Source organism: Megascapheus bottae, chromosome 16, assembly GCF_031878675.1.
Source record: "Megascapheus bottae isolate mThoBot1 chromosome 16, mThoBot2.hap1, whole genome shotgun sequence".
Classification (NCBI taxonomy): Eukaryota; Metazoa; Chordata; class Mammalia; order Rodentia; family Geomyidae; genus Megascapheus; species Megascapheus bottae.
The window spans coordinates 6,221,755-6,232,903 of record NC_143524.1 but is presented as its reverse complement, the minus strand read 5'-3'; the positions used below and the strand labels follow the sequence as shown (position 1 = coordinate 6,232,903).

Sequence of the window (11,149 nt, the reverse complement as noted above, 5' to 3'; positions counted from 1 at the left end):
TGGGGCAGAACTCAGCCTCAGAGCCAAGAGCAGAGCATGAGATCAGGGCTAGTAGTAGAGTGACTCTTTGAGGAGGTAGAGTCAAAAGTTGCCTACAAGTGGGTGGAGGGGGGACAGAGCAGCGACTCACTGATAGCATGCACGACTAGCAAATGTAAGCCTTACTTCAAACCCCAATAATAATATTAAGAAGTCTTGGATCTGGGAGAGTAGCTCAAGTAGTAGAGTTTCTGCTTTGTAAGCACGAGGCCCTGAGTTCAAAACTCTAGTAACACACACACACCCCAACCAAACCAACTCAAGGAGGGGAAGACAAAGGGCAGTGATGGGGATAATGAGTATGATCACAATACACTGTATGCATATATAGACATGCAAAAGGAAACCTACTGTGCAAGTTATTGATGCTAACAAAAAGGAAAAGGAAGCTGGGTGCTGGTGGCTCACTTCTGCAATCCTAGTAACTCAGGAGGCTGAGATCCTAAGGGTCACAGTTAAACCAACCAGGCAGGAAAGACTCCTATCTCCAATTAACCACCACAAGCCAGAGTGGAGCTGTGGCTCAAATAGTAGAGTGCAAACCTTGAGCAAAAATGCTCAGGGATATCACACAGGCCCTATGTTCAAGCCCCAGGATTGGCACAAAAAAGGAAGCAAGAGAAAGAAAGGAAGGAAGGAGAGAAAACGAAAGGAAGAAAATAATGAAAGAAAGAAGAAAAATAAGTGTGTGGGAAGAAGGGTTGTGCTATGGCTTAAATATACTTTGAGTATGTCCTTTGAGAGTTTATGCACTAAAATTTATTCCCTATTGTAAGGTATTAAGAGTACAGAAACTTAGCCTGTCCTTTGATGAGGAATTTGGAAATTCTGAAGATTCAGTAAGGCTATCAGGATATAACTTTTAAGATTTAATACTTTTTTTTTTTAAAGTCAGGCGTGGGGTTTGAACTCAGGTCTTGGCACTGTCTCTGAGCCTCTTTGGGCTCTCTACTACTTGAGTCATAGTACCACTTCAGGTTTTTTCTGAGTGGTTTATTGGAGATAAGAGTTTCTCTGACTTTCCTGCCTGGGCTGGCTTTGAACTGTGATCCTCAGATCTCAGCCTCCTGAGTAGATAGGATTATAGGCATGAGCCACCTGCACCCAGCAAGATTTAATACTTCATGAGAAAAGATGAAAGGAGACACAGGAATGCTTCCTGCCACTTGCTATATGACACTCACACTGCTTGGAGACTCTGCCAGGAAGAAGGCCATCACTAGATGTGAGTTTTCAACCTTGGAAGGAATCAGGAACTAAATTAAACCTCTTTTCTTTATAAAGTCTGCCTGCCTCAGGTATGACATCATAGCAATGGAAACAGACTAATACAAGTTCTATTTGCTGAGTGTCACAGCACGTGTGGAGGCCAGGAGTTGCATCGGTTCTATATTGTTGGTATGAACTGTGCAAGTCAGTCAGTATTCAGGACTTGTACGATGAAGCAGCTAGCTCTGGGTAGCCTTTGTTGAGGTCAATGCAGGCATCAGGTGATCTGAGAGTGCAGAGATGAGAGAGCCACACGAAGAGTCAGAGCATGTCAGAGTTGCCGGCAGGACTGTGAAGCAGGGGTCTTTCCTGGTCTCAAGGTGTTCGAGATCTGTAAAAATAGGATGGGATTTGGTTGTCCCATCTCCCACTCTCAGTCCTGTCTCCTCTTTAAGTTCTTTGGGAAGTAGAAATGGGAAAAAGCAAGCCTCAGGAGAGTCTAGGAAAAGAGCAGGTGATGCTCTTTTTAGCTCTGCCAGATTTGTCCTGAGTCCTGCTGATGAATTACTGGGAAATCTCCCATCTCCCACAGCCTTGTGAGGGTTTTGCTTTTTGTTTTTTGTGCTGGGGTTGAAATCAGGGCTTGGGCACTACCCCTGAGCTCTTTTTGTTCAAGGCTAGTGCCGTACTGCTTAAACCGCAGCTCCACTTCTGGCTTTTGGGAGGTTATTTGGAGAGAAAAGTCTCATAGACTTCCCTGCCTGGGTTAGCTTTGAACTGCAGTCCTCCCATCTCAGCTTCCTGAGTAGCTAGGATTTTACAGGTGTGAGCCCTCAGTCCCTACCCACTTTCCCCTCAAACTGATATCTTTTTTTAAAAATTGTGATTAATAGAAGGGTTACATTATATTCACCAGGTAGAAGGTGCATAACTTCACAAACATTGATACCCTTTCTCATGATATGGTCCCCATTTCCCTCCTACCCTCCCCCTCAAGCTTTTTATCTCCTCTTTTATCTCCTCTGTTGCCAAGTTCTCACCTGCTCTCCTAGAGGGGGAGGAGCCTGAGACAAAGTCTCTGATTGGCTGTTTTCCTTCCTGTCTCCAGTCAGTTTCTCAGATGGGGTGGGGCCTAGGCTATTTAGTTAGAACTCTTAAAGGTACTTAATAGGGTTACAGGAGAGAGAGGAGGAAAGAAAGCAGGGAAAGGAGAGGGGCTAAGGTAAGAGAAGAGTCTTTTCTAGGTGTCTGATGGTTTATAATGTTGTGGGGGTGACAGTGGAAAGAAGTGGGGGAGTGCTGGCACTCGGTGGCCTCTGGGTCTGGAAGGCGGCGGATCTGGAGTGGTCATTCCATTTCAGATGCTGCTCGTGCGCTAACCGTTTCATTATGTGATCTTGAGAAGGGTCAGTTTGGGGAGGGAACCACCTGGAAGGACTTCCCTGAAATGTTTCCCTGGCACTTTGGCTGGCACCCTCTCTCCACCCCATGTGTGGGATGTCAGAGGACCTGTACGACCTTACTCCCTTTAGAGTTCTGGCAGGCTCATTGGGTCCTCAGAGTCCATTCTTCTCTTGTGATGAGGACTGCAGTGGGACCATCTGCTTCTGCTGCTCTTGCAGCTGTTGCCTCAGTTTCCCTTTCCTCCTGGGGGAAGGAAAATGGGAAATGCAGGTCCTTGGTCATGCAGTCTTTAGGGAGGTGGGGATAGGGTCTCCCCTGGGCTCTCTGCCCTCCCCCAACGACCCTGCCCCAGCTGGATATTCCTGGGAGAATTGGAACAGGCATCAACCAGCTCTGATCTGGAGGCCTGAGTTGGAGTCTCAATGCCACCCCAGCCTGGCTGTGTCGAGAAGTCCCTTCTCCTCGCCAAATGAGAGCCCACCTGTTTTCCAGATCCTGAATGGTGTCAGGCAGCGGCTCGCCCAGGGTCTCTGGCAGGAGGGCCGTGACAGCACTGGCAGCCACGGGGATAGCCCCGTAGATAAAGAGAGGCAAGGTCGGGTAGAGCTCAGAAGTCATGCTCACCAGTGGACTCACGATGCTGCCCACTCGGGCCATGGTACTGCCCATTCCCAAGCCTGTTTGCCTGTGGGATTGGGGCGGGGGCATCGGTCAGGGCTTTGGTGAGGCGCACTGGCCACATCTACGAGGGTTCTGGTCATAGAATTGGGAAACTGATGACTGAGTGTTGCCTCTGTCTTTTTCTGCAGGGTCTTGGTCGGACAAGTCCCTTTCACCCTGTGGGCTTCAGTTTCCTTTGCTGTCAAATGACACAGTTGGGTTAAGCCAAGGATTCTCAGATCCCCTGGGAATTTCTTTTTTTTTTAAGTGCTGGTACTGGGATTCGAACACAGGGCCTTACTCTAACACTTAGCTTTTTCACTCAAGGCTGGTGGCTCTCCCACTAGAGCCACAGCTTCCCTTCTGGCTTTTTGGTGGTTCACTGGAGACAAAAGCCTCTCTGACTTTCCTGCCTGGGCTAACTTTGAACCTTGATCCTCAGATCTCAGCCTCCTAAGCTGCTAAGGCTTATAGGCATGAGCCACTAGCACCTGGCTATGTTTCTCAGTGAAATTCGGCCCACCCCCCCCCTTATCTTGGCAATGCTATGTTTATGCATGCTGCTGGCACCTCATCAGGGGTGGTTCCTGTGGGGAATTCATGCTCATGTCTGTGTCTTTGGTTTCAGATGTACCATTGAGTTTAAGGTCAAGTTTAGATTTGGTGGTAGCTACTAATTTGTGTTTCAATTCATTGGCTCTTAAGACATGTCTCTTGGTTTCCTGCTCAGTCCCAGTTGGTGACTCCTTTTTGAGATCTTCTGGGGTCATCTAGAGGCAGCCACATGTGGGCTAGCCAGAAGTATGCACTGGCGTGGCTTTGTACCCATGAATATTGAGATGTGGACCTGGAACTCCGACACTGTTCTGCAGGCTAGGCTGCTGCCCTTAGCTTTTTTTTTTTTTTCATTCAAGGCTGATGCTCTACCATTTGAACAACAACTCCATATCCATCTTTTTTTCTAGTTAATTGAAGATAAAAGTCTCACAGTCTTTTCTGTCTGGTCTGACTTTGAACCACAATCTTCAGATCTCAGACACAGCTGACTAGGTAGAATTAGAAGCTTGAGAAAAAAAAAGTCTTTCTACAAGCTGCCCCCCCTCCCCCCGACTAGGCTCCCACTCACCGGATCATGGTCGGGTACAGCTCCCCAGTGTACAGGAAGATGCAGTTAAAAGAGGAGGCCAAGCAGCCCTTCCCCAACACAGCGAGGGAGGTACGGACGATTGTCTGCTCTAGAGAGAAAGGAGAGAGGGAACCGTGAGAACGTGGCCTCTTTGTTTTGCTGGGAAATTGGGTTATGTGTAGGGATAAGGGTACAGATGAAGGGCCGAGGGGCTCCTGAATGCTCACCCTGGGGTATCACCCCATTCACCAGGATGCAGATGCCTGCCAGCAGCAGCGAGATCATCTGTGCCGGCCGGCGACCTAGGGAGTTGATGACCAGGAAGCACACTAGTTTGGCAGGCAGATCCACGGCACCAAAGATCACCTGGATTAGGTAGATGCTGACTCCAAAGCCCTGCAGGTCCATGACCAGCCCATAGTAGGCAAAGCTAGTGGCAAACCTGAGTGCCGGTGGGCGGGGACGGGGAGGAGAAGAGGGAGAGGATATGGAGTTTGTTAGAGAGTTTTAAAGGAGGGTGCATGTTCAAAAGAGCCTGCTTAAGGAAGGTCCTGGAATCTGTCTTGGCTAGTATTTCTTCAGACATTTCATTGTATGCTTAAGCTGTACAGTTTAAGCCTTAGGGAAGTTCTCTACTATTAGACAACACATCTCAGCTTCCTTTGTGGCTAGAGTTACAGGCGTGAGGCATCAGCGCCCAGCGCTATGTAGGAATTGCATGCAAAAATCGACATGTGTCTAAGATCTATTGATACTGGGCTAAAGGATGACATCTGGATATCTAAACCACATCTTTAGGGATAAACTTTTAGAAACAGCAAAAACAAAAAAAACCTACTAAAAAATTCTCCCCAAACAAAGCCATCTAGGATCTGTCCATGGTCCTGGAATGGATGTTGCACTTCAAAATCAGAAGCAAAGAATTCCTTGGCAGAATTGTTAATTTCTTCCTCTTTTACACCTGCTCCTCCTCCTCCTGTTCCTCCTCCCCCTCCATCCTCCATCCTCCATCCTCCTCTTCCTCTTCTTCTTTCTTGATGGTCCTGGGCTTGAAATCTGGGCTTGGGCACCATCCCTGAGCATTTGTGCTCAAGGTTAGTTCTCTATTCGTTGAATCACAGCACCACTGGTAGCCTTTTGTAGCTAATTGGAGATAAGAGTCCCATGGACTTTCCTGGCTTGCCTGCCTTTGATTCTGAATCTTCAGATCTCAGCCTCCCTGAGGCATGGGCTACCAGTGCCTGGTTTAGGATTATTTCTTTTAACCACACTCCTTTTGGTGGTCATGGGATTGCCAAGGTGATGAGAAGCAGAGTTGTAAAAGAAAATGGAAAGTTTTAGGCTTATACATCATCCTCAGCCAGAGCTAAGTGTCCATTCTGCTATGGTCTGTGCCTAACAGGCACTACCAGGCTGGTGAAGTTTCTTAGTGTTTTGTGTGCCAGGCTGGTGTGTAATCCTGCTGACTCACTGCCAGTGGTCCTGGCTAAATGTTTTCATATGGGAACAGAATTGGGGAGAGAAGCTAGGGAGACTGACATCCAGTTTGGGCACTGGAACTGAGTTCGGGTGGAAGGCCTCTGGTTCTTCAGTATTCCTACTGCTGCTTTGAACAGCAGTGTGGTCCTGTGTTCCGTCTGTATGTCTCTTCCATCCATAGCCTTCATTTCCTCCGTAGTTTGCCTTTGATCTTTGCATCTACTTGTGTGTCAGTCTGTCTGTCTTGGGGCTTACCATAGCATGGAGAGGCAGAGGAAGAGGTGCCGGAGGCTGGGGCAACGTAGCAGCTGAATGGCTGAGGCCTGCTTTGTGTTCATGGTCAGCTCCTTCTGCAGACTGGACCGGAGCATCTGAGAGGATGGTCAGGACACAGGGGCTGTACTTCTTCCAGGAAAGACCTCTCAACCGCACCCCTTGCTCAGAGATTTTCCCCCCTTCCCAAGTCCTGGTCCTGGGTGTTGAGGTTGAGAATGAGCCCTGCTGGAGTGCCCTAGGAAGTCTGGGCCATGGCTCACCTCCATGCTTAGCTTGGTCCCTTCTTCCTGCTTTCCATTGATCCGGGCCACTTTCTGCAAGGCCTTCAGGGTGAGATCCAGCCTCCCAGAGGAGGAGTACCAGCGGGCAGACTCAATGAAGAACCTGGGCATGGGGATGAGGGGTGGGGTTGGTATGACCCCAGTTCTGTTCATCTGGACTGGGTGAAGGCTATTCCAGGCACTTGCAGTGGAGTTTTATTTAAGGCTGGCATCAAAGGGCCCCTGTACATTCCCTTCCCTGCCCTTAGTACCAGTAGACAGTGCTCAGCTTGGTAATGCTTATGCCCCTGCCTAGAAGGTCAGCTCTTGGGTGCTGGGTGGTGAGGGTTGTGTAAGGGGAATGTAGCCAACCTAGAGAACTGGGAAATGCTTGAGAATAGGACGCCCTCTCCCCACAGTGTTGGGTTCAAATCCCAGGGAAACATTGGCTTAAGTTTGGCTTTCTAGCTTTGACTGATGCTGAGGGGCGACATGTGTGCCCAGGTCTGGGAGATATCCTGTGCCCAGAGGAGCTCCTGTGACACTGCCTCCCATCCCATACCCCACGCACCATGAGTAGATGAAGAAGGCAAAAAAAGGCACAGAGACCAGCAGCTGCAGGTGGCGCCATTGAGGCACAGCATAGGCCAATCCAGCCAGGAGGAACTGTCCCACGCTGTAGACATAGCCAACCAGGGCACCCACGTGGGCACGTGTGTGGATGGGCATCCATTCCACATCTGGAAAGAGGATTAGAGCAGGATGGAGCAATTAACGGGGCTGCTAGGTGAGAGAGAATCCCTCCCTCCCTCCCCCCTTCCCCTGTGAGAGATACTTCGAATGAGGTTAGGTGCCAGGACAGGGAGACCGAGGGACTTATGGTAGGGATAGGGAAGTGCATTCAAAATCCTCGGTAACTTCCTCTCCTTATCCCTGCTGCCCCACTGTCCTAGCTAGAACCCCCTTTAGAACAGCTGTGACCGTTCAGTCTACCCTCCTTGGCTCTTCTTCAGTTCTAGGTTGCATTCTATCTTCTGTGGCCAGAGCAATGGCTTTTCCTAGTCGAGGTGGGGTTAAGGCTGCCTCTTGGCTACTGTCTGAAGAGGCCCAGCTGGCTTCTGAGTGTGCATGGGAGAAGACACTTGAATGCTTAACACTGGACTTTGGAACTAAATCCTCAAGCATTCTGTCCTAGTTACTTCCTTTAGTCCAGAGAACCCTCTATCCTTTCTGGTCTTGGAAGATGATGTGTAAATCCTTTCTCTTCTCTCCAGCCTCAGGTTCCTCATCCAAGAAATTGTGAAATTGTGTGTGTGTGTGTGTGTGTGTGTGTGTGTGTGTGTGTGTGCGTGCATGCACATGTGCTTGCATGTGTGATCTATCAGAGGAGGCACATTCACGGCCGATGAAAATACCTTTCTCAGTCCATAACTATGGGCTGTAGAATGCTGGCTTGTCCTACATTTAGGAATATTAGAGTTGCCAGACGAGGTGGTTTATACCTTTAATCCTAGCTACTTGGGAAGTAGAAAAGGAAGATCAGGGTTTGAGACTAACCTGGGCAAAAAGGAAGTGAGATTCTATCATTAAAGCAAACTGGGCATGGTAGTGCATATCTATAATCTATCTTCGGGAGGCAGAGGTAGGAGGAGTGCAGTCTGAGGCTTGTGAGCCTTGCCTGGACAAAAGCGAGGGACCCTATCTGAAAAAACTAAAATGGAAAAAAAAAAGGACTAGGCATTGCTCAGTCCTGAGTTCAAAGCCTAATGCTGCCAAAAACAAGAAGAAAAAGGGGAACTATCAGGGCTAATTGCAATATATATATATTATTTTTTTAAACAGACATTTTATATTAACTTTAAAAAAAAAAAAAGGAAGGGGAGAGGCAATCTTGGTGGTGCAGGCCTGTAATCCCTGGCACTTTGGAGGCTAAGGAAGGAGGACTGGGGATTCAGGGTCAGCCTAGGCTCAAAACACAAGCATGAATGAAAGCAGGCAGGGCAGCGGAGATCTGACTGCCCTTAGATGTTGGGCTGGTTAGAGTGGCTGAGTGTTTCTGTCCTGTCTGGATGGGATTTAATTTTCCTCTGCCTATGATTCTTTCCAATCCCTAATGATCTTGATCTGGGCCTTCCCTGGTCACTTCATTGACTGAAGTGGCCTGAGAGCCACTGGGACTCAGAGGCTGGGCACTGGGGGAGGGGGCTGGGGAGGGGGCTGGACGGGCAGCCATCCTCACTCAGTGTCATGCAGTTGATAGAAATGCTAGCCAGAGACATGCCGGACAGGAGACGGAAGGCACAGTAGACAGAGAAGTTGGGTGCGTAGGCTGCACAGATCCCAGACACGGCGGTCTGCAGGTAGTTCAAGATCAGCACCTTCCGGCGGCCTAGCCTGTGGTGGGGGCAGGGGAGGCCTGTGACAGGGGCCTGTGAACTTCTGCGGGCCAGACTGAGCCCAGGGCAGGAGTTCCGGTCCCGGGTGAGGCCTGGGGTCTCTTGCAGATCATGAAGAATTCATTAATGAGGCTGGCACGGAGGATAGCCCTGAAGTCAGTAAGGCCCCGCTGGGGAGACAAATCACCCACCCTGAGTCCAGCCAAGTCCCCCCCACTTCCCAGCCCAGCCCTTTGGCTTACCCAGGACTGACCTGTCTGCCAGGTAGCCGAACACCATGGCTCCTAGCAGCACCCCTGCCATGAACAGGGATTGGGCCAGCTGGCGGAAGGCCCTGTGGGTGCACACGAGGTCCCACTGTGGGGGAGGGGGAGGGGCGGGGAGTGAGAATCAGGCAGAGCTTAGCGTGGGTGCAAGGAAGCCCCCTTTTACTTGCCTCCAGGCTGGTCCTTTGGGGGTTCATGCCACCCTCTTTCCCTGTCTCCCTGGTCTCGGTAGCTGAGAACATTTTGGAACAAAAAACCTTAACAGCTCCCACATCTCTCTGACATCTGCGTAGTCCCAGAGCCCCGAGTCCTCACCTCGGTCACGATGGTGGACGGGAAGGTGCTGTTGTCATAGATCCAGCCGTCCACGCAGGGCTCCGTGGTACCCGTGATGTTGTCCTCAGTGCCATTGGAGAAAGGCAATTCCTTGGGGGAGGTGAAGCGGAGGCAGGACACAGGCTTCCCCTGCTCGTCCCGGGGCAGCCATGCCTCCAGGCCCCCGTCTTGGCTAAGGTTGGCATTGGCAGGTGGGCGGCAGTGGTGGGCAGGGATGGCGGCAGTGAAGTTCTGTAGGGTATTGTGGGATGCCATCAGGAGCAGAGGGAGGACCACGAGGCTGACCTGGATCAGCTGGAAACGGCCCACACCCCCCACCTGCTTCAGGAGGTCATTGAAGGCCATGGGGCTGGGGGCCAGTCTGGCCCGAGTGGTTTGGGGGGGCTGAGGATTTCTAGTCCCAAGACCTGTGTCTGTCTGTCTGTCTGTCTATCTATCTGTCTGTCGTTCTCCTGAGGAGCTGGGCTGCTGCTCTCTCTGCAGCCGAGTGGCTTCAGGAGCTGAGACTGAGCGGGCTCTGTGGGGGATCACAGCATGGTGGACTGCCCCTCCTCTCTCCTCTTGTCTGGCTCTGTCCCTCCCTTTCCCTTGAAGCTTCTCCTGACTTTACGGGGGGGGGGGGGGGTCGGGGATCACTGGGCTCTCAGGGTGTGCTGGAGCCCTGACCCTTCTCCCAGCAGTTTTTAATCTTTGGCCTGGAGAGCATGAGTTAAAGTGTGACTTGGTATCCGAAGGATTAACCCTTGTGTCAGTGGAAATTCTCCAAGTGGGCATAAAGGGCAGGAGAGGTAGATGGAGATGGGAGTAGAGAGAGGGGTTGTCCTGTGAGCGCCCGAGGAGGAACAGAAAGGGAATGGGTGGGTGGCAGGGGAAACTTGTCTTCCTTCTACTGAGGAAACGGGACTGTGGGAATTGGGATGGACTCTTGAGAGGGTTCTGTCCTTTTTAGTGGACTGGATCCAAACCATCTGTCTTTGGGGAGGATTGCCAGAGAAAATACAGGAGGACCAGCTGAAGCTGGACTTCAGATCAATGCATAGCTATATTTTTTGAAGTATGTGTTTATCCCTAATATCACATGGGACACACTTACACTAAACATTATTCATTGATTTGAAATTCATTGTTGTCTAGTCGTCTTGTGTTCTTTTTTTCATTTTGGAGGTATTAGGGTTTGAATTCAGGGCTTCATGCGTGTTAGCGAGGTCCTCTACTGCTCAGGCATGCCTCCAGCCCTCTTTTTCAGTAGTTCTTTTTGCGATAAGTTCTTGATTCTTCTTTGAAGCACAGGCTGGGATTGCAATCCACCTATTTTGGCCATTGTTGCTAGGATACCAGATGTGTGTCACCATCCCTGGTTCCTTCTGTTGAGTTGGAGTTTTGCTGAATTTTCTGACTGAGCTCATCTGTAATTACAATCCTCTTGATCTCAGCTTTCTTATGTAGTTAGGATGACAGTTCAGCTATGGGTTGAGAAGGGGGTTTCATGAACTTTTATGTCTGGGGTAGACTTGAACCCTCAGCTTTACATTCTCAACATCCCAAGTAGTTAGGGTTATAGGCATGATCCACTGGTTCCTGGTGCATCCTCTGTGTGTGTTTTTTTTCTTTTGCTGTTTGTTTTTGGTGTCAGTCCTGGAGTTTGACCTCAGCACCAGGACACTGTCTGAGCTTTTTTGATGTTGGTATTGGGGCTTG

At 49.9% G+C, this 11,149-nt stretch overlaps 1 protein-coding gene across 1 annotated transcript; it reads right to left on the bottom strand.

The window, feature by feature from the left end:
- Window positions 1-489: 489 nt before the first annotated feature.
- On the bottom strand, window positions 490-10,072 carry Slc22a6 (solute carrier family 22 member 6). The gene is made up of 12 exons (XM_090347482.1): window positions 9,431-10,072; window positions 9,103-9,206; window positions 8,693-8,847; window positions 7,025-7,193; window positions 6,454-6,577; window positions 6,173-6,288; window positions 4,666-4,880; window positions 4,581-4,585; window positions 4,439-4,542; window positions 3,134-3,337; window positions 2,767-2,895; window positions 490-1,639 (listed from the first exon to the last, which is right to left on the bottom strand). The coding sequence occupies exons 1-11, from the start codon at window positions 9,794-9,796 to the stop codon at window positions 2,805-2,807; spliced, it is 1,653 nt and encodes a 550-aa protein (XP_090203608.1). The 5' UTR covers window positions 9,797-10,072; the 3' UTR covers window positions 490-1,639; window positions 2,767-2,804.
- Between the last annotated feature and the right edge of the window lie 1,077 nt (window positions 10,073-11,149).

Excerpts from the sequence above, each read along its gene's own strand:
- Slc22a6 (XM_090347482.1), bottom strand. The coding sequence starts at position 9,796 with ATGGCCTTCAATGACCTCCTGAAGCAGGTGGGGGGTGTGGGCCGTTTC. Across the intron at positions 7,194-8,692 it reads TATCAACTGCATGACACTGA|ATGTGGAATGGATGCCCATC; the intron begins GTGAGGATGGCT and ends TCCTCTTTCCAG. Across the intron at positions 2,896-3,133 it reads ATTCAGGATCTGGAAAACAG|GAGGAAAGGGAAACTGAGGC; the intron begins GTGGGCTCTCAT and ends TCCTTCCCCCAG.